At 35.1% G+C, this 24115-nt stretch overlaps 1 protein-coding gene and 1 non-coding gene across 4 annotated transcripts in view; one reads left to right on the top strand and one right to left on the bottom strand.

The window, feature by feature from the left end:
• LOC136026649 (rootletin-like) overlaps positions 1-24115 on the top strand; it is a 329138-nt gene that overhangs the window by 177565 nt on the left and 127458 nt on the right. For all 3 annotated transcript variants that reach the window (XM_065703386.1, XM_065703385.1, XM_065703387.1), the window contains 6 exons: positions 1809-2077; positions 3338-3618; positions 9340-9580; positions 15685-15912; positions 18829-18956; positions 23248-23532. In XM_065703386.1, coding sequence (XP_065559458.1) covers positions 1809-2077; positions 3338-3618; positions 9340-9580; positions 15685-15912; positions 18829-18956; positions 23248-23532 — 1432 coding nt within the window. The remainder of the gene's footprint in view (positions 1-1808; positions 2078-3337; positions 3619-9339; positions 9581-15684; positions 15913-18828; positions 18957-23247; positions 23533-24115) is intronic.
• Positions 13710-13795, bottom strand: Trnay-gua (transfer RNA tyrosine (anticodon GUA)). Its single transcript is given in 2 exon segments — positions 13710-13745; positions 13759-13795. It is a non-coding gene; the product is annotated as a tRNA-Tyr (tRNA).

Raw genomic sequence — 24115 nt, 5'->3', positions numbered from 1 at the left:
GTTTTCCAGAAACTTTTTTCCCTAGAACTTTGTAGTTATATCTACTCCTGTTAGCAACGAGTCGTGTGTGCTCAATCTGAAGCTTAAGCTAAGCTGAAGTTTGTATTTATAAACCATTTATGCTGCTACTGACGACTATTTGAACCACGGAGGTATCCAAAGACGAAAGCGACTGTGCAAGCTCTTCTTTCACCCCAATCACTAGAGATTTAAATTCTTTACTGCCTCCCATGAAATTTCTGTCTTCTATGTATTTTCTTTTAACCATTTTCCACCCCAGTCGAGAATATCCCGCTTCCCATCTAAAGAAAGTTATGTAGGCTACTTCTTAACCGTTTTGTAATATTTACAGGATATACATCCCCTGGTATAATTTTCTTTATCATTAAAACCTTGCTCTGCACCTTATTTATTAATCTTATTAAGAACGCGCGTAGTTCCGAGCTTTCTTACGTAGTTCCGACCTGATCCTATACCTTTTGCAAAACCCAAATCAGATATAATATTTTATTCCAATCTCAAGTCCTTAGTCGTTATGTATCTAAGGGGCTGCTGGACTTGAACGTCTTCCCTCGAACTGTAAAAATCTGCTTAAAATAATCACTTTTGGTTGTTTTCTTGGCTAGAAAAAACTCTCAATTTCGCACTCCCTCAACACCCAAATAAAAATCTTGGCTTCAGGTCATAACCTCAGTCGATAGTTTATATCAAAAAAATAATAGTCTTTGTACTTTTTTTATAATTTTCACTTAAATAGTCAAAATACTTGCATACTCGATATTTTATTTCTTCTACTTGCAATTCAAAAAGAGTGTAAAAATGACAAAAATGAGTAAAACTATGAATAATAGGACACTTTGTGATTTGAAAAAAACATGACTTACTTTGACTTAAGGTTTCTGCCACATGATATGTGATGCAGAGAGTATAGCAAGTTTGCTCCTCCAAGTGAGACTGATCTGCTGTTATGAGGGGACATCAACAGCAGCAACGTCGGCTATGTTGAGGAACTTCTGAAGGCTGTCCTTCCATCTGGTCTGAGGTCTGCTTCTCGGGCGTAGCCAACCATGGGATGTGGGGTCAAAGTCGTATATAATTCTATCAGGTACTGTCGGTGGCATCCGAAGGAGATGCCCAAACCGTCTGAGAGTTCACTGGTCAATTTGTGTGTAGATTAAAACTTGGTGGGCAAGGGCTAGGAGTTACCGAGTCTCCCAACGACAGAAGAAGCTTTCGTGATTCAAATGTCCAGTTCTGTGTCCACGGAGCCATCATTCAAAATCACAAAGCCAAGACAGGGGAAGTTAGTAACAGCTTTAACAAAGGCTTTGCAAAGTTTAATGAAATCTGAGGACTTAACTGGGGCTGGTGGTTCGGCAGCCATTATTTTTGTTTTTTTGCCAATTTACTTTAAGCCCGAATTTCGCAGCTTCTTCTTGGCGGACATTCAGGATACTCAAAACAATTTTTTTCAATACTTTGCCCTCTCCCTCCCAGATATATTCCTGAAGGCCCTTCAGTCTCTTTGTTTTTTTTTACTTAAAGAAGTATAATACTTGCATTTGGCCTCTCTCCCTTGAAAAACAAAAATATATCAAAATGACAAAATAAGTGAAATTATGAAAAAAGGACATTTTTTGATAAAAACAAACCCAAAAAAACGTCGTTCCTTCCCCTTCCAGAAAATTCCTGAAGTCCCTTATGGCCATGCAGGGCTCAACTACATGTTAATGAGATTTTATAATTAGTATTACTTTCAACCTGAAAATTTGGTAAAGCTAAAATTTATACAGCTCTCAGTCTTTTAGTTCCAGGCACGCAGAAGAAATTTCTATACTCGAGAAAAAACATACTGATGCGCTGCAAGCCTTGGAACTAGCTCAGTCAGAGGCTACGCAACTGAAATGTTCAGTGCAAAGTGCCTTGCTGAAAAATGAGAGTACATTGGAAAAAATGGCGGAATTAGAGCGTCAACTTGAAGAAGCACTGGATCGAGAGCAATCCCTGAAAGTAGAATTGCAAAAGATACAAAACCAACTTTCTGCAACGGTTAAAGAAAACGATTCTATATTGTCAAGTAAGTAGTTTTGGTGCTTAAGCATTTGAAGCTTAGCTTCAGGTTATTTTATCTTTATTATTGATGATTAAACCACCTTTTTCTTAAAAATAAAGATTGTGGGAGGGACTATCAATCAATTGTGATGCTTAGTAGACTGGCTCACTTAGACTTAGCTGACGTAGAGTAGTTGACGTTGACCAAAGACTTGGTTGACTTAGTAAACAACATTATTTATTTTTTCCACTGATTACCGTATAGATCGGAGATCGTAGCGACTTGAGAAAATTCAATCTCCTTGGCTTTAGGTGCATGAACGTACGGAAATAATGAACGCCTCTGAAAATCTAACCTCTTGGCTTGAGAGGTCCATCTTTTACGTGTTTAACGGATAATAACACGTTCGCACATAGATCACAGAAAAGCTTTCACCTTTGAAGACATGACAAGTCTTGACTCGGTACAAGAACGACTGTAATCCTGACTTTGAGCTAAAGGGAGTGAAGTCCATATTAGAATTTCTTATAAAATTGAAATAACAATCCGACATTTTCAAGCTTAAGTTGAAAGTCACACAACTATTTATTCTAAGGAATTGTCTATTGTTTCCAGTAAACTGGATTAGTCTGCAGGATTTTTTTGTATGGTTATGAAAAAAGACACCTGTTCAAATCAGATTTTGTCTTCAGTTTAGTTCAACCTGTTCTACTGAGAAAGAAACAGATTGTTTCAGAAATTACCAATTGACGTTTTTTTCTGTTATTAAATTTCTATAATATTTATTGAAGTGGAACTAAAGGAAAAATTGTCAAAAAATGTGTACTTTTGAAATATTGCAACGGAATTGATAATTATAAACCTACTTGTAAGAAATGTTATTGGTTCCTTTGAGTTTAATTAGTATCTTACTTCTTCATCTCTTTTGAAAGCTATGGCAAAAAAAAGATACCTATTCAAAATTATACTGTTTCCAACAAGGGAACTGAATTATGTTTTTAGGAAGGTTTTATAGTTTTGATTATACCCCCACCTAATCTTACTCATACAAGTAATGTGAATGTGTCTGTCAATTTTGGCTTTGGGTATTTAGTAACTTTCTGGACATGCTTTCTTCAACACTAAAGATAAATAGTCGGGTTATAACTTTGATAGGTTTTAAGGATTTGATGTTTGAGCTCATTCCTTAAAGCTTCATGGTTCTATTACATCCTTAAGAATATTAAACGGAAAGGGGAGATTTATCTTATCTTCTTAAACCATTCTGATCCCTCTTTCCCGTAGGTAACCAAGAGTTGAAAGCTCAAATACGCGACCTTGGATCAGAAGGAAACGAGCTTCAAGGCACTATTGATGAACAAAGGCACAAAATTTCTCTGCTTGAAGATACGAAATTGAAGCTAGAAGAAGAATTGAATATTGCGCGAAATATGATGAATGTGGCTGAAAAGCGGATTATAGAGACGGAAACTACCTTTTCAGAAAATAACAGGAGTATTGGTAGTTTGAAAGCTAAGCTTCAGAACCTCTACAACGATTTAGAAACTAATGAGGCCAGGTTGCAGGTAATCTCATTTACCATTAATCTCATTGAATTTAAGGGCTGGACCGGCGTGCCATTTTTCAGGCTAAAACAGCAGTATCTATTGGCCCATAATGTTATTTTACTCCCGCTTTTAGAATTGGATTTCTTTCTAGGTTAATGATTATTTTGATAATTTTCTCAAAACTAACTTTCAAGTTTGAGGGACTTTCTCACGATTTTGGAATATCTTCAAGACAGGAATTGGGGTTTTACTTACTACCTAACTTAATGTGCTACTTGATGGCATGGCAAGCAAATTGTCTTAGTTGAATGTCCATGTTTAAAAAATTGAAACAAGTTGTTACTTTGAAAAAGATGTAATTTTTTGCAGTTTTGAAGTATAAAAATGTCAAGTATATGAATGAATGACTGTATTTAAAGCCATTTCGGGTCGTATAAATACATATACACCAACAAACAAACTAAATCATGTAACACTCGACTTTCGAATAACAAGACCCTTCCGGACAAAATTTCCCACTGCTACTATATTTACTTTCGACGTTGACTTCAAAGCTCAAAGAAGAAGCTCACGACCATCCCAGTCCAAGAAAGCTCCCTCTTAGCTCTTTTAGCCTCCTGACACCTGAAAAGAAAATGGTTCAGGTTATCAAGGTCACCGCAAATCGGGCAAGTATACTGCATTTTCGGGTGACAGCTTTTTTCCCAAACACTATAAAGAGGGAGACAGTTTGCTCGCACCTGCATCCATGACCTCAGGGATTCTTTTGGAAAGATAGTGCGTTAATTTTTATAAAACACTGTCTATAGGCGCTAAATATTTTGGTGTTTGATAACCAAGACAAAATTGTCGATATTGTTAAAATATTAATTAAAAAAACATTTTTTTTTAACTAAAAGTAAGGAGAGACAGTAAAACTTGAAACGATCAGAAATTACTCCGTTTATGAAATTAACTGTTCCCTCCTCAACGCCCTGCTCTTTACGCTAAAGTTTGACTCTTTCTCTCAACTCTACTTTCTAAAACAGTAAGATTCTGAAAGAACAGCGTTAAAACTTAAAAATAAAAATAAATATTGCTTCCTAGATTATACCAAATATGAGCCGTCCTGGCTAAGTGGTTGGCGCGCTGCTTTGTGGATTGTCTGCTTAAGGGGCCCAGGTTTGATCCCTGTCTTAGCCGGCTATTTATTTTGGGATGGGATCAGTGGTGGGCCTCTGTAAGCTCATCCAGAGTCGACCGAGCTCTAAATGGGTACGTGGAGAAATCTGGGGAACGTAAGCCCCCAAACGCACTTCCTGGCTGAAGGGCCATGAAACAAAGATAAGCACTGTCAGTTTTCACCTTGAGGGTCTGGTGCTTCATACTTACTTACTTACTTACTTACTTACTATGCTAAATATGTCTGTGAAATTGATTTAAGTCGAATGACTTGTGAGAATCATGTGATGACGGTCATCTAAACTTGAAAATTGGAGATTTTTAATTATTTTGTCAAACACATTCTAATTATTTTATCAACGCGTTCAGTAGTTTTATTGAGATTCTATTTTGAAGAGATTACTAGACTGTTTGATTTTCCAGGGCATAATGTTTTCTTATGTCCCTGTAGATGGCGTCGTTTTATTAAAATTTTTATGATACCCGATCTATTGGATAATCTATGAGCTTTAAAGAAATAAAGTCTATTAATGGAAATTTCGTAAAACTGACAATCATTCCCACAAGCGTAAAAAACCAAAAAGCCAGGAGTAAATACTAGAAAGAGCAATGGAAGTTTTTTCCCAGGTCAGGATTGCTACGACCTAAAATCCCATTTGGTTATTTGGGATTTTTGCCAAAAATTTCAAATAAAACGATTGGATGGCTTTGTTTGCAGGTTCGACGGGCTTAGAAAGGTAAAATGTGTTAAATCCAAACAATTATCAATTTAAAGTTACTCAGATATAAGAAAAGACCCCAAGCCAGATGATCTTCCCTTGTGGTTACCGAGTCTAAATGCTTCAATATTAGGCCTCAACACAGACTCTGTTCAATTTATTTTAAGGAAAATAGGAGATGAATTTAGCAATTTAACGTAAACTGACAAAGAAGCTGTCCGGCAGCAAAATCCAAATATCCATTGCTTGGAAACCCGTGTCAAATGGACTAAAGGAAAGCTATGATGTCTTTGAAACTTTCATATTCAATTTGTACTTAACATGTTCCAAATGAGGATTTATCGTTTGTATTGATTAAATAAAAAAAAACAAGTTTTTTGAAATGAAAGTAAGGAGCGACATTAAAACTTAAAAAGAACAGAAATTACTCCGTATATGAAAGGGGCTGTTCCCTCCTCATCACCCCGCTCTTTACGGTAAAGTTTGACTATTTCGCTCAACTCTACTTTTAAAAATTTAGCGTAAAGAGCGGGCGTTTGGGAGGGAACCGCCCCTTTCATATAGGGAATAATTTCTGTTCGTTTTTAGTTTTATGTCGCTCCTTATTTTGAGTTTAAAAAAACTTCTTTTTCTTATTAAATCATACAGTAAAAGACTGCATCATCACACAAATGATTTAATCACTTTGCACTTAAAATTGTTTCACATTACATGAACAAGTTCTGTTTGTCATTTTCGTAAAGAGTAAATTAATTTTCTTTCAAAGAATTGTAAATAATTTGTTTAGTAACTCTTTTGATCTGACGCTTTACTTCGCCCAGACATTAATGCTGTAACGGACCCTAATTGTCGCTTGGACCTCATTTTCTACTCCTGATTTATAATTTTGTTATTAAAAAAAATTTACGTTAAACCTGGTTTCGCTTAATCATTTGTTAAATTAGTGCCAAAAAAAAGAAATTCCTGTCAAAAATCTGTGTCTGTTTTTTTTTTCTTTTGTCTTATTCTGCTCGGATTTTCGCATAGTTTTGAACAGCTGTGACAAGTTTGAATTGATGACGTTCGACGAAGCAGGATTTTCAGACACCAAAAATAATACAGCCTTAGGGGTCTATCATCATACCACTTGACAAACAGAATAAATAGACCAAGAGCAACGTGGCATACCCGTGTAAAATCAATAAGATTACATAATAATCAACTCATTTTTTTCTTAAAAACTCCCTAATATTCCAGTAAAACCACGCTAATGAGAATGAGACTGGGAGGTGAGTCTAGTTTACGTTAGTATCCCATGGGGGTCTAACAACGTAAGTATAGCCCAGGCTAAAGACTAACGGAAGCTGGTAAGTGAGGAAGGTCAAATTTTTCTCTATGAGAACAGCGAATGTCTTTTGGTGTTACTCAGTAAAACCGTAAAGTTAATATTAGGGTTAGAAGTGTAAATATGAGTTGTCGTAATTCTTTTATAAATTCCATAAAAAACAAGTTTTTTTAACTGAAACTAAGGAGCGATATTAAAACTTAATGCGAACAGAAATTAATACGTATGTGAAAGGGGCTACTCCCTTCTCAACGCCCCACTCTTTACGCTAAAGTTTGACTCTTTCTCTCAACTTTACTTTTTCAAATAGTAAAAAACTTTAGGGGAAGGAGTGGGGCGTTGAGGAGGAAGTATCCTCTTTCATATACGTGGTAATTTCTGTTCGTTTTAAGTTTTAATGTCGCTCCTTACTTTCAGTTTAAAAAAAACTTGTTTTTTATTTAATTTCTGAACGTTTTTGAATTAATCCATATTTTTATTTTGGCTCTCTGCACATGAATAACAAAAACGAAATTTGCATAGTAATTTTTTTCGGCTAACTGGCTTTCTTTTAATTTTGATCGGACGATTTTAAGAGAAAAGAAGAGGGGAAGGAGGCCTGGTTGCCCCCCAATCTTTTAACTTCTTAAAAAGGCAACTAGAACTTCTAATTTTATATTAACATTTTAATTAGTAAAAAATATACCCAACTCACGAATTAACTTACGTAATGAACTTCTATATTCGTATATTCTTATTACGTAAATGAGGAAGTTTCTCCTTTGTTAATGCCTCGCTCTTTGTAATAAAGCTTAAATTTTGTCCCAGTTCTTTAAGAATGATCCCTGAATCACAAAGGCCGCAGAAAAAATAGTTGAAATTACTAAAGAAAAACTTTAGCGTAATGAGTGAGGTATTTAGGAGGAGATGAACCCCTAATATGCGTAAAAATTTCTGTTTGTTTTAAGTCTTAATGTTGCTCCTTACTTTCAGTTGAAGAAACTTTTTATTTATTTTTTCGTTATTTTTATTTTAAATAATACTGGAAAATCCTGTGCCCCCTTCATGGAAATTCTCTTTCCCTATGACGAAACCCCCCTGAAAATATCTTTACACTTCCCAATAACCATTACTATATGTAAACACTGGTCGAAGTTTGTAACTTGCAGCCCTTCCCCTGGGGACTCTGAGGGAGGAAGTCGTCTCCGAAGACATAGTTAAAGGGTTTTTTGACGATGTTGAACAAAATGCTTGTCTCAAAATTTTGATCCGTTGACTTTGGGGAAAAAATGAGCGTGGGAGGGTGCCTAAGTGCCTTCCAATTTGGTCAATTCAAAAGGGCACTAGGGCTTTTAATTTCTGTTAGAATGAGCCCTCTTGAAACATTCTAGGGCCCCTGAGTCGATACGATAACCCCTGGGGAAAAGAAAAGAAAAACAAATAAACACGCACCCGTGATCGATCTTCTGGCAAAAAATACGAGATTGCATTTTTGTAGACAGGAGCTTGAAACTTCTACAAAAAGGTTCTCTGGTACACTGAATGCGATGGTGTGATTTTCGTAAGATTCTATGACTTTTAGGGGGCATTTCCACCTATTTTCAAAAATAAGCTTGAGAAAATAAGTTTTCTCTGGCTTGTAACTTTTGATGATTAAGACTAAATTTGATGAAACTTGTATATTTAAAATCAGCATTAAAAATCTGATTCTTTTGATGTATCTATTAGTATCCGGATTGATGTATCCGTTTAAGAGTTTCGTATACTATTGAGCTTGGTCGCTCTCTACTACAGTTCGTTACCACGAACTGTTTTATTTGCATTATTCTCTTAAGACTCGGAAGTACTTCTTTGGAAGAAGCTGAAGAGAACAAATTATTACAATAAGGTAAACCAGATAGATTCGTGTATATTTTTGAAACCAACCTTTATTTTATATGCAAACTTTTCGCTAACTATTTTACAGTCTAGCTCATCAAAATAGCTTAAAAGCAGACAAATCTAGACAGATTCTTTTTTTGAAAATATTTACTTTCAACCTAATTATAGGTTGATCTTAAGTTTTAATCTGGACACCCTAAACCCTAGTATCGGCTGTACCCAATTCCTACTAACATAGCTTTGTTTAATACAAGAATAGAGTTGCAGTTTAGGGAGTTGAATATACATATTTTTATCTAATACATAATACAGGCTAAATAAGGAAAAAGTCCTGTTCAACAGGCTGGTTTGATAAGTCAAAACTAAGAGCAAATTCAAGAATTCAAATTCAAAACCCAAGGCCCATTCACACATCCTATAAAAGATAGGTTGCACAAATTTTTAGAAACTACATAGATATGTGCCTAAAAATACAAAATAATTCCTAATTATAAAATTATTAAAGATTAAGATGACACGAAAGATTATGAAAGAAGGGGTCAAAGTATATAAAACTGCTTTTTCGGCCACTTTTTTAGTTTCTGAGGAATGTATTGCGAGATGTTTTTATAACACTTTTTGTCTGCGTATAGTTGGGACTACCGTTAGTAATTAGCATGAACGTTTTTCGTTTAGGCAGAGAAAAGCCGATCAGAACTTGCAGAGACTCAAGTAAACGAACTGAATGACCAGCTGAAAGGAGCTCTAAATAAATGTGACAATCTCGAGAGAGATGTATTAAGTATTCGAAGGGCTTTAGCTCTAAGGGATGATTCTTACAAGAGCCAGGAAGAAGAGTTGAGGAGGAAAATGCAAGAACTGGCAGCTAAAGTAAAGAGACTAGAAGATGAAAAGAACAATTTAGAACTGAAATTTGGTGAGCACTTTTATTGTTTTATATGGGCCTCAGTTTAAATGACCTCCTTAAATGGGCCATAGTTCAAAGAAAGTCTGGTCATTTGATCAAAAGCCTAACTTTTTGATAAGGCTAATGGGTGACGAAATTTTAGAAAGCTGTTAAGCTTGGTCAATAACACTTCTAGGAATGGATGTACAGAACAAATGAGTATTTAACCGAATCTGCTTAAGAAAATCCACTTTTTACGTTGATTTTTAATGTGTTAAATAGGTTAATTTTAGATGTATTCATGAAAGAGTATGTTCACTTCTAGCGTATTTCATTTGTTTATTTTCCTAGCCGCCGAGATTCGACCAAACACTTAAGTATTTACTCAAACGACTGTTTTTTTTTTTTATTCCTTAAAGGTTTGACTATTATGGAAGGGATATAAATTATAGAAAGTTTATTAAATTGTATAAAGTTTGTTAACAGAAAATTTGTTTTTATATAATTGTTCACATTCTATTGTTATGAACAGTTTGGGTTAAACCGACAATTATATGTGGGACAAAGTTTTGCGTGTGCTGAACAAACGAAAAAAAAATAAATCAGACTTACTATGTTTCAAATAATTCTTCAGTTGCAAAAGCATAATTTAAGAAAAATTAAACCAGTCGTGGTCTTTGTGACAAACTGTGAAGTTTCAGTTTTGTGACCCTACCAGTGTTGTCAAGTCACGGAATTTCAGGCTTGGGGGGAAATTTGTTTTTCAATAATATAGAGCGAAATCCAAGAGAAGAGGGGAAATACCCCCCTGCGGGGCTGAATTTAAAGCTTTGGCGCTTCTAGACCCAAAGATTTCTGGCGCTCCTCATTCATTATATAGGAGTGAGGAAAAAAATTCCTTAAAAAATAATCTTTATGACAATTTTTTGTTTTATCGCAAAATAACATCACTTATGATAATAATTTGAAAATCAAAGACTTGTACGTTGGGTGTAAATTAAATAAACTAACAAGACATATTATTTCGTAAGTAGGACTATATATCTTCAAAGTCAGTTCATAGAGCCTTCCTCTTTGCTTTTTTTCGTGCGAAGGTGTCTATGATGTCATCGCACATCCTTCCCTCAATAGTGAGCAGGAATAATGATGTCAATCTGTCGTGGCTGATAGGAGATTTTAAGTAGTGTTTCACCTGACGAAGGATAGTGGGGGATCTTTCTCCAGTACAGTTTGTGGCAGGCACCCTAAGAACTATTCTTAAGGCAATGTTGGATAGATGTCAACTGCATCATAGTGACGCAAAATGTGCTAATGTCAGTTTATTATTTTTTCTACTTCATCAGTATTTTGTGCGAAGAAGGGTTTCAAACAGTTCGTGGTAACGAACTGTAGTAAGGAGCGACCCGGCTCAATAGTAACCAAAACTCTAAAAAATGAAATTTTTATGCCAATAGTTACATCAAAAGAAGCTGATTTTAAATATATAAGTTTCATCAAGATTAGTCTTACCCGTCAAAAGTTACGAGCCTGAGAAGATTTGCCTCATTTTAGAAAATAGGAGGAAATAGCCCCTAAAAGTCCTACGTCATACACAAAAAGTCATTCGTCATACACAAAAAGTCATACACAAAAATCACTCCATCAGATTCAGCGTATCAGAAAATCTTACTGTAGAAGTTTCAAGCCCCTATCTACAAAAATGTGGAATTTAGTATTTTTTGCAAGAAGACAAATCACGGATGCGTGTTTATTTGTTTTTTTGTTTTTTTGTTTGTTTTTTTTACCCCAGGGGTGATCGTATCGACTCAGTGGTCCTAGAATATCGCAAAAGGGCTCATTCTAACGGAAATTAAAAGTTATAGTGCCCTTTTAAGTGACCAAAAAAATTGGAGGGCACCTAGGCCCCCTCCCACGCTCATTTTTTCCCCAAGGTCACCGGATCAAAATTCTGAGATAGCCATTTTATTCGCCATAGTCGAATAACCTTATAACAATGTCTTTGGGGACGACTTACTCCCCGCAGTCGCCGTGGGAGGGGCTGCAAGTTACAAACTTTGACCTGTGTTTACATATAGTAATGGTTACTTGGAAGTGTACAGACGTTTTCAGGGGGACTTTTTTGGTTTAGGGGGAGAGTGGAAGGAGGAGTTACGTGGGAGGATCTTTCAATGGAGGAACGTTTTATTGGGGAAGAGACTTTCAATGGAGGGGGCGCAGGAATTTCTATCATTATTTAAAAAAAAAACAATAAAAAATAAATATGAAAAGTTTTTTCTACTGAAAGTTAGGAGCAGCATTAAAACTTAAAACAAACAGAAATTATTACGCATATGAGGGGTTTACCTCCTCGTAATACTTCGCTCTTTACGCTAAAGTATTTTTAGTAATTTCAACTATTTATTCTACGGCCTTTGTGATTCAGGGGTCATTCTTAAGGAATTGGGATAAAATTTAAGCTTTAGTGTAAAGAGCGAGGTATTGACGAGGGGTGAGTCCCCTCATATACGCAATAAAACATACGAATATAGAAGTTCGTTGCGCACGTTAATTCGTAAGTTACGTATATTTTTTACTTATGAAAACGTTCGTAAAAAATTAAAAATTATAGTTGCCTATATAAGTAATCAAAAAATTGGAGGGCAACTAGGCCTCCTCTCTCGCTCCTTTTTTTCAAAATCTTCCGATTAAAACTATGAAAAAACCATTTAGCCCCAAAAAAGATTAATATGCAAATTTCTTTTTATTTATTTATGCGTGGAGAGCCAAGATAAAAAAAATGCATTAATTAAAAAACGTCCAGAAATTAAAAAAAAAACAAGTTTTTTAAAATAAAAGTAAGGAGCGACATTAAAACTTAAAACGAACAGAAATTACTCCGTATATGATAGGGGCTGCTTCCTCATCAACGCCCCGCTCTTTACGCTAAAGTTTTTTACTGTTTTAAAAAGAAGAGTTGAGAGAAAGAGTCAGACTTTAGCGTAAAGAGCGGGGCGTTGAGGAGGAAGCAGCCCCTTTCATATACGGAGTAATTTCTGTTCGTTTTAAGTTTTAATGTCACTCCTTACTTTCATTTAAAAAAACTTGTTTTTTTTTGTTTAATCAAATGTAAGCATTCATCGACATTCATAGGCTCATAATTGTCGGGATCAAAATTCAATGCCTCACTTGTGCACTTCGTGATTCCTGAGGCGTGGATTTGAGCGGTGGCGGAGTGGACCATGCACTTTGACGATAGATCACACGAGTCCAGTTTTATTAAGAAAAAAACTGCCCATTGCTATTTTATTGCACTCCATGGTACTGTGAAACCCCTAGGCTCGGGCCTAGTAGACCTATTGATAAATCCTGCCCTGACCCCCTGTCCCTCTCATAGGTCCCAATGGAACCTACATCTATGAGGCTGTGATCGAAAATAGATTCATAATATTTGCCTTTCTCTTGATTTTTTTTTGGGGGGGGGGGTTAATTTTACGCTAATATTTAAAAAGTTGAAAACTTGCTTTTGTGCAATATAAATTAATAATTCAACATCATTATGGGCTAAATATTAGGCACATTAGTCGAATTATTAAGGTTTTTTTACATGCCTTATTTTCAAACTATTTAAATTATTAAGCTCAAATTATTTTTACATATCCACCCCCCCCCCCCCCCGTAGCTGAAACGCATAATCTCCGCTTAATAGATAAAAGTCAACCGATTTAGGACGTGATAATAAAGATCCTTCCCAAATGCACGTTCAAGTCTAAAATATCAAATCTATGCAATATTATTCACACAGCATTTATGTGAGAAGTGCTGTTAAAGTGAAAGATGTTTAAGAAGTCCTCTCTATCTCCTCTTACATGCAGATATTCATCTAAGTGGCTCTCCAGCGGACATATATTCAAGAAATATTTCAGTAGTTGCAGTTCCTGAAAAATGACTACCGTTCAAAAGAAAAAAATGCTGGTTTTGGGAAGGAAAATATTGGATGGGGGAGGAATTCAGATTTGAACCAGTGACCTATGAATGTCAATTTAACCTGCGTTCCCCTCCAGCGACCATAGATTCAAAAAACATTTAGTATTTTCAGTTCCCAAAACACATTTACCGTTTAAAAAATGTCATTTAAAAAAGGTTTAAGGAAAATATTGGATGGGGGAGGAAGGGCAAAATTTCCTTCGAGCCGGATTTGAACCAGCGACCTATGGATGTCGATATAACCTCTACAGTCCACCGCTCTACCAACTGAGCTATCGAAGGCTTATTAAGTTATAAAATCATAATTTAGTTAAAATCAAACAGATGCAAAATACCTTCAGGATAAGGCGTTGTCTGCGAGTTCTGTAAATTTAAATCTTCGTGAATAACATATTTTTAGATAGGCCGCCGTTCCCACGCCTTAGTAAGGATTTGTTTTATTTACGCGTGTTTAGTGTGTTATTTACCATAACAGCAGCAAAGCGAAGGTAGAAGGAGATATCCGCCCTCTGTTTTAACACAAAAACCACAAACGCGTTCAACATTTGGTGATACAAGGAAAGAATCTGATGCTTGAAATTTGCTTCGGTTTTCAAATTTAGCCTCTCCCGTCCCTTCATCTTAAAACCATGTTGGAGTCTCTGGTTTTTTTGTGCGTATTCATTTAGGTATCAAACCAAAAAATTACTACTTTTGGATTTGAATTTTTCCACTGTTGTGTTTGAACATTGGAAGTTCAACCTTTAAAAAAAAGTTCAACCTTTAAGTTAAAAGTTCAACCTTTTGGTGAAGTACTGATTTGACAATTCAAAGGCGATTGATAATACATTGACAGTATGTAATCTTTTGATCCTACGCCTAGAACCTGTTTTACTTTATACATTTATATCTAGTGCGCTACTTGTAAGAGCAGTAACATAGGGACGGTATGAGGAACTGCTTGCTAATTTTTGTCCCTTCCTCGCCACGCAAAATACTAACTGGGGTATCGCATCGTCCTCCAATGGGACGATTTAGTTGGTGTTTTTTGTTTTTTAACGTTTTTCTTTATATATGAGATCTTCTTTATATATGAAATTACAACCTTTGAATCCAATTTTTTCCGTCGTTGTATTTGAACATTGTGATTGTATTTGACTGCAGAGTCGTTCAAGAGGGGTGAGGGGGGAGGCAACCGGGTCAGCTGCCCCAGGTACCACAGTTGGGGGACACAGTGACTGAGGGGTTGCCTATTTTTATCACAATTTTTACTTTGATTCAGCTTTATATTCGAAGCAGAATAGGGGGGGGGGGCTGTAATTAATTTTACTCTAGGCACCCCCAACCGTAGGAACGGGTCTTTTTGAACGTTTGTGATTATGTTTATTGTTAATATAAAAAATATAGATAATATCTAAGTGAAAATAATAATGGATGACCTGTCAAACTTTCAGGAATCTTGCCTTGGGGGAAAGAGCAGAGGAGAAAGGGGAGATGTTTCGTCTCCAATCCACGTCTATGCACAACTATTTTTGAACTATTTGTTCCTCTGGAACTTATAATATTTAAACGGTTAAGCAGAAAGGGGAAAAGAAAGACGCCGTGTATACCCCAGTTATCAAAATAGGATATCTGCAATATCTCGAGAACAGCTTTTGGGATCGTGCTCAGTTTTAGAGAGTTCAAATGGACGTAAAATTTTATTTGGAATTAAGGGGCATGGGGAGGGAACATTAAAAACGTTTCTGTCTTCGATCCTTAAAAAGTTTTGTACCTTGAGCGTTTTGAGATTTCATGCACGAAAAAGTTACCTAGTAGATTGAATTCCATTATATAAAGCCTGTTTATCAAATTAACATGTCTGAAATCCCCATAGGGTAAGATAAGGCACAAACACAAAGAAAGAGGCTCTTTTCCCCGCTATATTAAAATTTTCTTTATGTTTCCCATATTTTCTTATACAATTCATATATTTTTTTTGGGTGGTTTATATTGGGAGGTTTGGTATTTGGTAATAGTATTTGGGAGGTTTTTTTTTAGCCAAATTATTTTTTGATTGAAGTAAAAATAGTAATATATTTTCTTTTTCAAATGCATTTGCATTTTTTTCGTCTTTATAAATTTGGCATCTGAGCAGCTCAAAACTGTTGAAAACTGACAATAATAGCATAATTTATGCTCACATATTCCAGGTACTAACGTAGAAGAAATCTCTCAGTTAAGTCAAAAGCTCCGTACAGCGGAGGAACGATGCGAAACAATGCAAGCTCTTTCGAAAAAGTTGGAAGAGCAGAAGAATGATATAGCCCTAAGATTAGCTTCTGTTATGAGCTCTCTTAAAAAGGTTACTGGAGTAACAGACAAACTTAACATTGATAAGCATCCTCCAAGTCCGATTAGACGATTAGCCCAGTTCAAAAGTAAGTATATTTACAGACTGTTAGGCTGTAGCATTTCAAGCATACTTGCTCAGTGTGCCTGCGAGAGGGTGCCCTTATTGGCAATAAAAACAAAATCCATTGCTCAAAGTTTTACAATAACTTTTTTTAAGTAGCTTGTGTCAATACTAACAAAAACTGAAGATGAGGCATTGATTTTGTTTCTTTATTCTCAAATAAATGCTATAGTCGTAAACCCCTCAAAATGTTAATAGCTAATATAAAAATTCAAAACTAAAATATATTTGCAATCCTTACTTAATTCCACTTTGAAGAAAATGAAACATGTCTATCTGTCTCTCAAAAAAAGGTACAAAAAGATTTAAGAGGCAGCATGCCAACCTTTCTTCCAAAAACCGGCAGATGGGTAGGCGGGGTATTGTAAGAGGGACATGGACCCACTTTTGTTATCCAATTACTCTGATAAAAATTTTCGCATGATTCTGGTTCAAGCAAGGATTAATATGTCCACCTTTGTGCTAAACGTCGGCATTGGGAGGGGAGGGGTGACAGTGAGGGGGCTTTTCGCCCACTTTACTGCTCAAATAATACTGCATGAAAATCATTCCATAATTTTGCGTCAGACAAGGTGCAGCAAACATACCTTTCTGATGAGAAGTTGACAATGGGAGGGGCGGGGAAGATTGGAGGACCCATTGGCCCACTATATGTGTACTTATATATATTGTAAATCATTGCATCGTTGCTCTTCAAACAAGGTGCAAGACACTTGAATTTCTGAAAAGAATTGTTTGGTTTGGGCAGGAGAGAGGTGGAGTATTCGATGGGCAATTAACTTTGTCTCTTAATAAGACTGATAGTACATTCTTACACGATTTTTGTTCAATAGAGCTCAAAATTTCCATTTTTTTTTTTTTTTACAAAAAGGTTTGCAATGGAGAGTGAGGGGATGGGTGTTAGACATACTGTGCCCCTACTTTGGTCCTAAAGCCATTCCTTTCTGATGTGATAACAAATGCTACTTTTTTTAATTAAACATAAATATACTTAATTTAAAAATTAACTTCGTGATATGAAGCAAAAACAAAAACATATTAAATAAATCCTTGATCCATAAATTATTATGAAAGTTTGTAAGTCAATCTTAAAAAAAACATAAATGGTGGAGATCCTCCAGACCCTCTGCTGGCGTATATTGCGTCAAATACAGTTTCAATTGCTGGGTCTTTACTACTGGGACAAGAACCCTAACGCAGCAGAGATTGATTCTTGGGCCCTGTATCGCCGAGAAGAGCAGCAATCCAATGTGGTTTCGATCCGTTATAAATACTAAAAATGATTGGTAGATTTAAAATGTCGACCTTGACTATCATTACTTTAGAATTGTCACCTGCAGATCGGTTACGTTATTTGACCAAAATCTTGGACAGTTTTAGAATAGCTAAAGCTATTCTATTATGCAACAAGGGGTATGCTTTAAAAATGTACATAAGTAAGCCTGTACAGCCAATTTGCATAACTTGCTTTTTTTTTATCTTCGGCTCGTATCAAAGTAAAAAGGGAGATAAAAATGAAATAGAATCTCTTTACCAAGGATTTTATAATTAAGTTACTAGTTTTGTTGTGTAATATGGTGTGTAATGCATTGGCAGTTGTCAAAAGTTTGTGGTAAGAAACAGTAAGTAAGGATTCTTTACTTACTGTTTGTGGACTCGGAGTTGGAAATTATAGTATATCTCTACTGAATAAAGTTGGAGTTAGCCTTAGAAAATTTATAGTTACAAGTTAATTTTTACAAGCCCGAGAAAATTTTGGTGATTTTCGAAAAGGAGGAAAACATCCTCAAAGCATTAAGTAATAATAATGAAAATAACACTGTCAGATTCAGCATATCAGATAACACTGCTGTATAAACAAAAAGCTCCTATAAACAAAAATGTGGAATTTTGTACTTTTGCCAAAAAAGACATCTCGAATGTGTGTTTTTTTGCTTGTGATTTTCAAACAGTTCGTGGTAACAAACTGAAAAAAATAGGCATTCGGTCCAATAGTAACCGGAACTATAAAAAAGGAATTTGATGACAACAAATCAAAATATTTGTTTTTTTATATTGCGAAAGTATGCTGCCGTTGCATCTAATAGGCGTGCATTAAGCCGGATCTAAGTATAATTACTGCTACCGTCGCAATCTTCTTTTGGAACCTTTTTTTTCAGAAGGAATTTTTGAGTCTGTAAAACTTTGGTTTCTTCTCTCTGGCTCTCAATTTTTGTTTCAAATTCTTTCTTGCTATTGTTTATCTCTAGGCTAGCGACTAAATCTCATTAAAATAAAAGCCTGACCAGAGAAGACTCTATTTCTAATTTTTGGGCCAATGCCTAAATTCAAGTACCCTCGTTCCTTCTAATTCACAAATTTTAAAACAACATGATATTGATCAGTGACCAAAAATAAAAAAAAAGATTTAGCTTCTAATCAACTCCAGTTCAAGTTTATTCTTGGGCCTTCGGTTGAATTAAGTCAAACAGAAATTAATATGGTTTAGCTACATTAGGATTAAAAAAAAGAGGGGTTGTCCTGTATTTCAGGGGCTAAATTAAAGGAGGATCATCATTTAATTGAGGGTTTGAGTTACATGGGCCGAATATAAAACAGGTTCAATTGAACGAGGGGTTTTATGGAATGAGGGTCGAGTTAAACAGGGATCGGTTGAATAAGGGTTTGGTTAAATTGAGTTGAGTTGCTCTGGTGATGGGTTACACGGGATTTGAGTTTGATGGGGTTCAGTTGAATAGGGGTTAGGTTAAACGGGGGTTGAGTTGAACGAGGCTAGAGTTAACCGGGTTCGGTTGCAAAAGTTTCAGTTTAACGGGATTTCAGCTATCTGCACAGTATCTGAAAGGTGGATATCTTACTAACCAAGTTCACTCATTCACAGGTGCTGTTATCGCAAGTGAAGGAATATCGGGACGATCATCTGAAAGCATCAAGGACATTGACACAGAATCTGTTAACAGTACTATGAGAGATCTAGTGATGCAGTCTGCTAAGCTTGAGAAAGAACGGGTAAATAATTCTGTCAGTCATAAACGCTCACTACTACGAAAATGAAATTAATACTATAGACCAGTCTTACCAGATATACAGTTTTAGATAGCGCAGCTGCAAAAGCAAGAATGGGCCGAATTCATGAGTTCTCGAGCGAAAACGTTCCAAATATGGCGTTTGTCTAAAAAAATCACTTTGAAAAATTCTTCGATTTGCAGAATTCAATGCACTAGCACATATAAAAGTGCCCAAATAGCACAAATGCAACCCATCTGACAACACTGCTAGGAATTTGTCTTACACAAGATTGTATCTTATCTTTATTGTTGATGTTACATACGCTTGCCAGATAATATAATTTTCTTCTCACTGAACATCTTATGAGATTTAATTTGTATGGTATTTCAATATCGATATTTTCTCTACAGGGTGAGAGATGAATAGGAATATAGGTAAAAAAAAACAGACTGAGCGATGTATACAGTTTGTGCTGTAGTATTTATCTCTCCGTGTATTCAGCTCTAAAAATATCTAACTTAATTCATTCTAACACCTTCAATCTTACTGCAGAAGAAGTTTTCCGTATGTGTAATTTTTTCATCTAAATGCACTTATTAGAACCTAATTTTTAAGTAAACGTTGAACTTTTAAGGATTTGTCGTTTTAAAAGGGGAGAGAGACCCCGAAAAATCATTTTGTGTCAAATTCTTTTGAATTATTCCTTCTAATACAAGAATTCGCCATGACATTATCTAAATGGGTCGCTTTGGAGCTCCAAGTCTTATATCGTCAAAAAAAAAAAAAAAAAAAAAAAAAATTAAACTAAACTCTTGTCGCATTCTAAGTTTCCATTGTGGTATTATTCTTGGTTTTTCGTAGGCCACCATTCTCAACTGAAAAATTGTTGTTTGCTTTCCCAGAGTTTCCAAACCGTTCTCAGAAGCACTGAATGACCCTGAAATATTTCCTGACAAATACCAGGCTAATTCTGTGAAAACTTTACTTTATGCAGGGTTGCCAAGCTAAGATTGAAGGGTAAAAAATATTTTTTTTTTTTTAATTTCTTAAAATACTTATTTCATTTAAATTTATGGCACCCAAGTAGGAAATGTGACATCTTTTAAATGGTTTCCATTTTCTTGCTAATAAATATTAGGTCTTTAAAAGGCATTGTCCATTACTTTGTCATCAAAATGAAGTTTTCTGGCTTTGAAATGATGTTCTCTGTCATCATGGTTGTAGCGGTAGCTGCAATCAAGCAGATCATGGTAACGGGCTGCTTACTATAGGAGCAACCCGGCTCAATGGTAACCAAAACTCCAAAAAATGGAATTTTGATACCAATAGATACATCAAAACAATTGAATTTTTATGCTGATTTCAGATATATAAGTTTCATCAAGTTTCATCACGACCCTCTCTGGTGAAAGTGGGGGCGTGCGGAGGGGGTTAAACGGGAAGGTCTTTTCTTGGAGGGATCTATCATGGGGAAGAGAATTTCCATCAAGGGGGCGATGGATTTTGCAGCCTTATTTAAGAAAACAATGAGATATTAAAAAATAACTTTTTTCAGTTGAAAGTAAGGAGCAACATTAAAACTCATAACGAACAAAAATTATTACTTATATGGTTGGGTTCGTCCCCTCTTCAAAACCTTGCTCTCTACACTAACGTATTTTTAGTAATTTCAAAAGAGCTATTTATTCTAATTAAACGGCCTTTGTGATCCAGGAGTTATTCTTAAAGAGTTGGAAACAAGTTCCAACTTTAGTGTAAAGAGCAATGCATTGACGATGGGGCGAACCTGTACATATACGTAATGAAAATATACTAATATAGAAGCTCGTTACGTAAGTTAATTCGTAAGTTACGTATATTTATTACTAATAAAAACATTCATAAATAAAATTACTACTCTAGTGCCTTTTTAAGTAGCCGAAAATTTTTTAGGGCAACTAGGCCCCTTCTCCTGCCCTTTTTTCTCAAAATCGTCCGATCAAAACTTTGAGAAAGCCATTTAGCCAAAAAAAGTACAATGAATATGCAAGTTTCATTTTAATTATTCACATACGGTGAGCCAAAATCGAAGCTTGCATTAGTTCAAAAATGTTTTGAAATTAAATAAGAAACACAAGTTTTATTAACTGAAAGTAAGGAGCGATATTGAAACTTTCACCGAACAGAAATTATTTCGTCCATCCTCAAAAGGGGCTGTCCATCCTCAACGCTCCGTTCTTTACGCTAAGGTTTGACTATTTCTCACAACTCTACTTTTTGAAACAATAAAAAACTTTAGCGTAAAGAGTGGGGTGTTGAGGAGGGGACAGCCCCTTTCATATACAGAATAATTTCAGTGCGTTTTAATTTTTTATGTCGCTTCTTACTTTCAGTTAGAGAAACTTGTTCTTTGTTTAACCTAGTAAAGAACAAGCCACGGCCCAGAGTAACCCCAAATAAAAAAAACACGTTCAAAAATTATTTCTAGAAATAATAAAGACAACAATTTCATCGAGTTTAGATAAAACACCTACCAGAAGAATAAACGATTCAGTTTTTGTACATAATGCTACATATCATAGATATCCGTTACATATCTCCAAAAAAGATTTACGTAGTCTGAAAGACAAAAAAAAGTAAATACTAAAAATTAGTAATATTTGTAAACCTTCGTTCTTGCGTGCCCCACCCTGGATAATTGATTGAGTTGGTGAGATACAGCCACAACCAATAACTAATCTAAAAACTGTGACGTAAGGCTAGAGACGCTGTAGAGGTTCTCGGAAGAGTGGCGATCAGATAAAGAACGAACCCTAATCCATTGTAACCGAAAACTTAAAATTTCTTCACAGTTGACGAATTTAACGCATAATTTGGTAAGTATATCATGTTTTGTCCCAAGACTTGGGGAACGAGCTGAAACTTTCTAGAAAAGCTTGTCTTTTTTTGTGGAAAATTGTAATTTTGGGGAATTATAAGACCTGAAAATTGCATATGCAGTGGGGCCAATCTACAAAAACGCGGGAGGAGGGAAGTATTTGATTAATTTTTATTGAAGACACCAAAAAGCTATACTTCAAAATTGAGGAGGAAGTGTACTTTTTTTTTATAGTTTTGATTCAAAATACCTAAGACAAATATTTGCCAAAATATAAAGCGCCCTTTCAACTGGTAACCTTGAATATAAGTTACGTTTTTTTTCTATTTATTACTGTTTTGGGACCAGTAAATAAAAAGGTGAAAAACAAGTTAAATTGCCTAAATAACTTTATTGTTGCAATAATTAATTCATTTTTAAGTACTTATTGGGTTCATTGGCTTTTGCGAAGCCATATTAGCATCATATATTTAAAAGCGGGCATTTCTTCCATTTGGAGCCAGTCAACTTTCCGGTGAATTTATCTTGTGGTAAGTCTAAATGACAGGCTTTTATTGCTTTTGCTAGCTTCTGCGCATGCGTTTAACAGCTTTTTTTTATTAGTCTTGAAATACCTTTTCTGTATCATGTTCCTTATTTAATTTAATTTAATTAAATAATATAATTTAATAATTGTGAAGAAGTCCTTACATTCGCTTGAAAAAGTTATAAAAATTAACGTCCGAATCAATCACTCACAAAGGACTTGATTTCGGGTAAGGAGACAAAGGTGTCAAAATCCCTCCAAACCTGTCAAATCATCTAAACAAGTTAAGCAAAATTATAAAAATTTCAGGACTTTTTAGAAAGCAGGGTCAAAAAGCATCTTACTGCATGTATGTGCCTGGTTCTAATAGCCATTTTAAAAAATGTGTTTGCAAGGATTTACCTGTTTTGTAATGTTAAAAGTGATTAAAATGTTAAAAATGAAATTTCTTACAAATTTTCACCTTAAAAAACGGCTCTGAGAGCAGTCTTTTCATTAGTTTTAGGTTACAATTTTAACTTGCTCCATTCAAATATTGACTGTTAAAAATAAAAAACGGATTTGGGAGTTACTAAAAATAACTCACAAAACACAACATTTACGACGAAATCATTTGTGACATTGCAACAGTAAAAGATTACGTAAAACCAATGTTTTAAACCAAGGCTAATCAATGTAAATTTAATTCGGATCATCAAGATCAAATGATCAACTCCAACAATTCAATTGTAAGTTTTTTTTATGTTTTTTGTCGATACTTTTTTTACACAGTTTTTTATTTACACAGTTGTTTTGTTTTGTTTTTTTACTTTTTTCCTTGTATCTTTAAAAGAAAAAAAACTTGAACATTCCGCCCGTTATTAAATGATATTGGAAGGTTGTAATATATTTTTTTTTTCATCTAACAGGACGATTCGATTTCAAACAACCAAATACTTGAGCGAAAAGTTGGGGAGCTAAACGAAAAAATAAGCCAATCAGAGGAAACGATTATTCAACTCAAAAATGCTCTTGGTAAGGCAAACTGTGAACATAAGACCCTTCAACAGCACATTAGCTCACTAGAAAACACTCTTAAAGAGAAAGAGTCATCAGAAGCAATGAAAACGCAGATGGTTACAACATCGGAAGAGAAGTTGCAAGTTCTTGAAGGAAAGCAAAGAGCCTTGTTAGAAGAAAAGGGAACCCTTGAGGTAATATTAGTAATAATAATATTAATTTATTTTCAAAACATTTAACAAATTAAATTCATTAGCACGTCGTAAGCTTCGCTTGCAAGGGTGTGCTACTAACAAGAAAAGAATAAAAACAAATTTAAGGTATAAGGAGATGGAGGGTAAAACCATGCAAGGAAGAATACATATATGAATAATTTACTCAAAATAAATCTACACAGTATCATCATCCTGAAGCAAAAATAACCCTAAAATTAATAATAAATACAAGCAACTCAATAAATTGATAGCAGAATTTCAGGGATTACGAGCAAGATGGGCTATAAGAAATACAAAGCTTGAAGTAAAATTAAGAAAAATTTTGTGTGGAATTCAAAAGAAGCGTAAAGTGGAGTTGACATATCTAACAGTTTATCAAACACTTAGATCACTTAATCAAATAATCTGAGAGCCAAGTCCAAACACTGTAGATTGTTCTGAACCCATTCTGAACCCGTTTTGTACTGAAAAACAACAGTTTTCTGAACCTATTTTGTACTCAGTTTCTTTGAGGTTGTGTAGCTACATCTGTTACTCGAAAGTAATTCAGTTTCTTATCTTA

Source organism: Artemia franciscana, chromosome 4 (assembly GCF_032884065.1).
Source record: "Artemia franciscana chromosome 4, ASM3288406v1, whole genome shotgun sequence".
In the NCBI taxonomy this organism is placed as follows: domain Eukaryota; kingdom Metazoa; phylum Arthropoda; class Branchiopoda; order Anostraca; family Artemiidae; genus Artemia; species Artemia franciscana.
The sequence above is the reverse complement of the archived record's forward strand: the minus strand, read 5'-3'. Positions and strand labels throughout refer to the sequence as shown.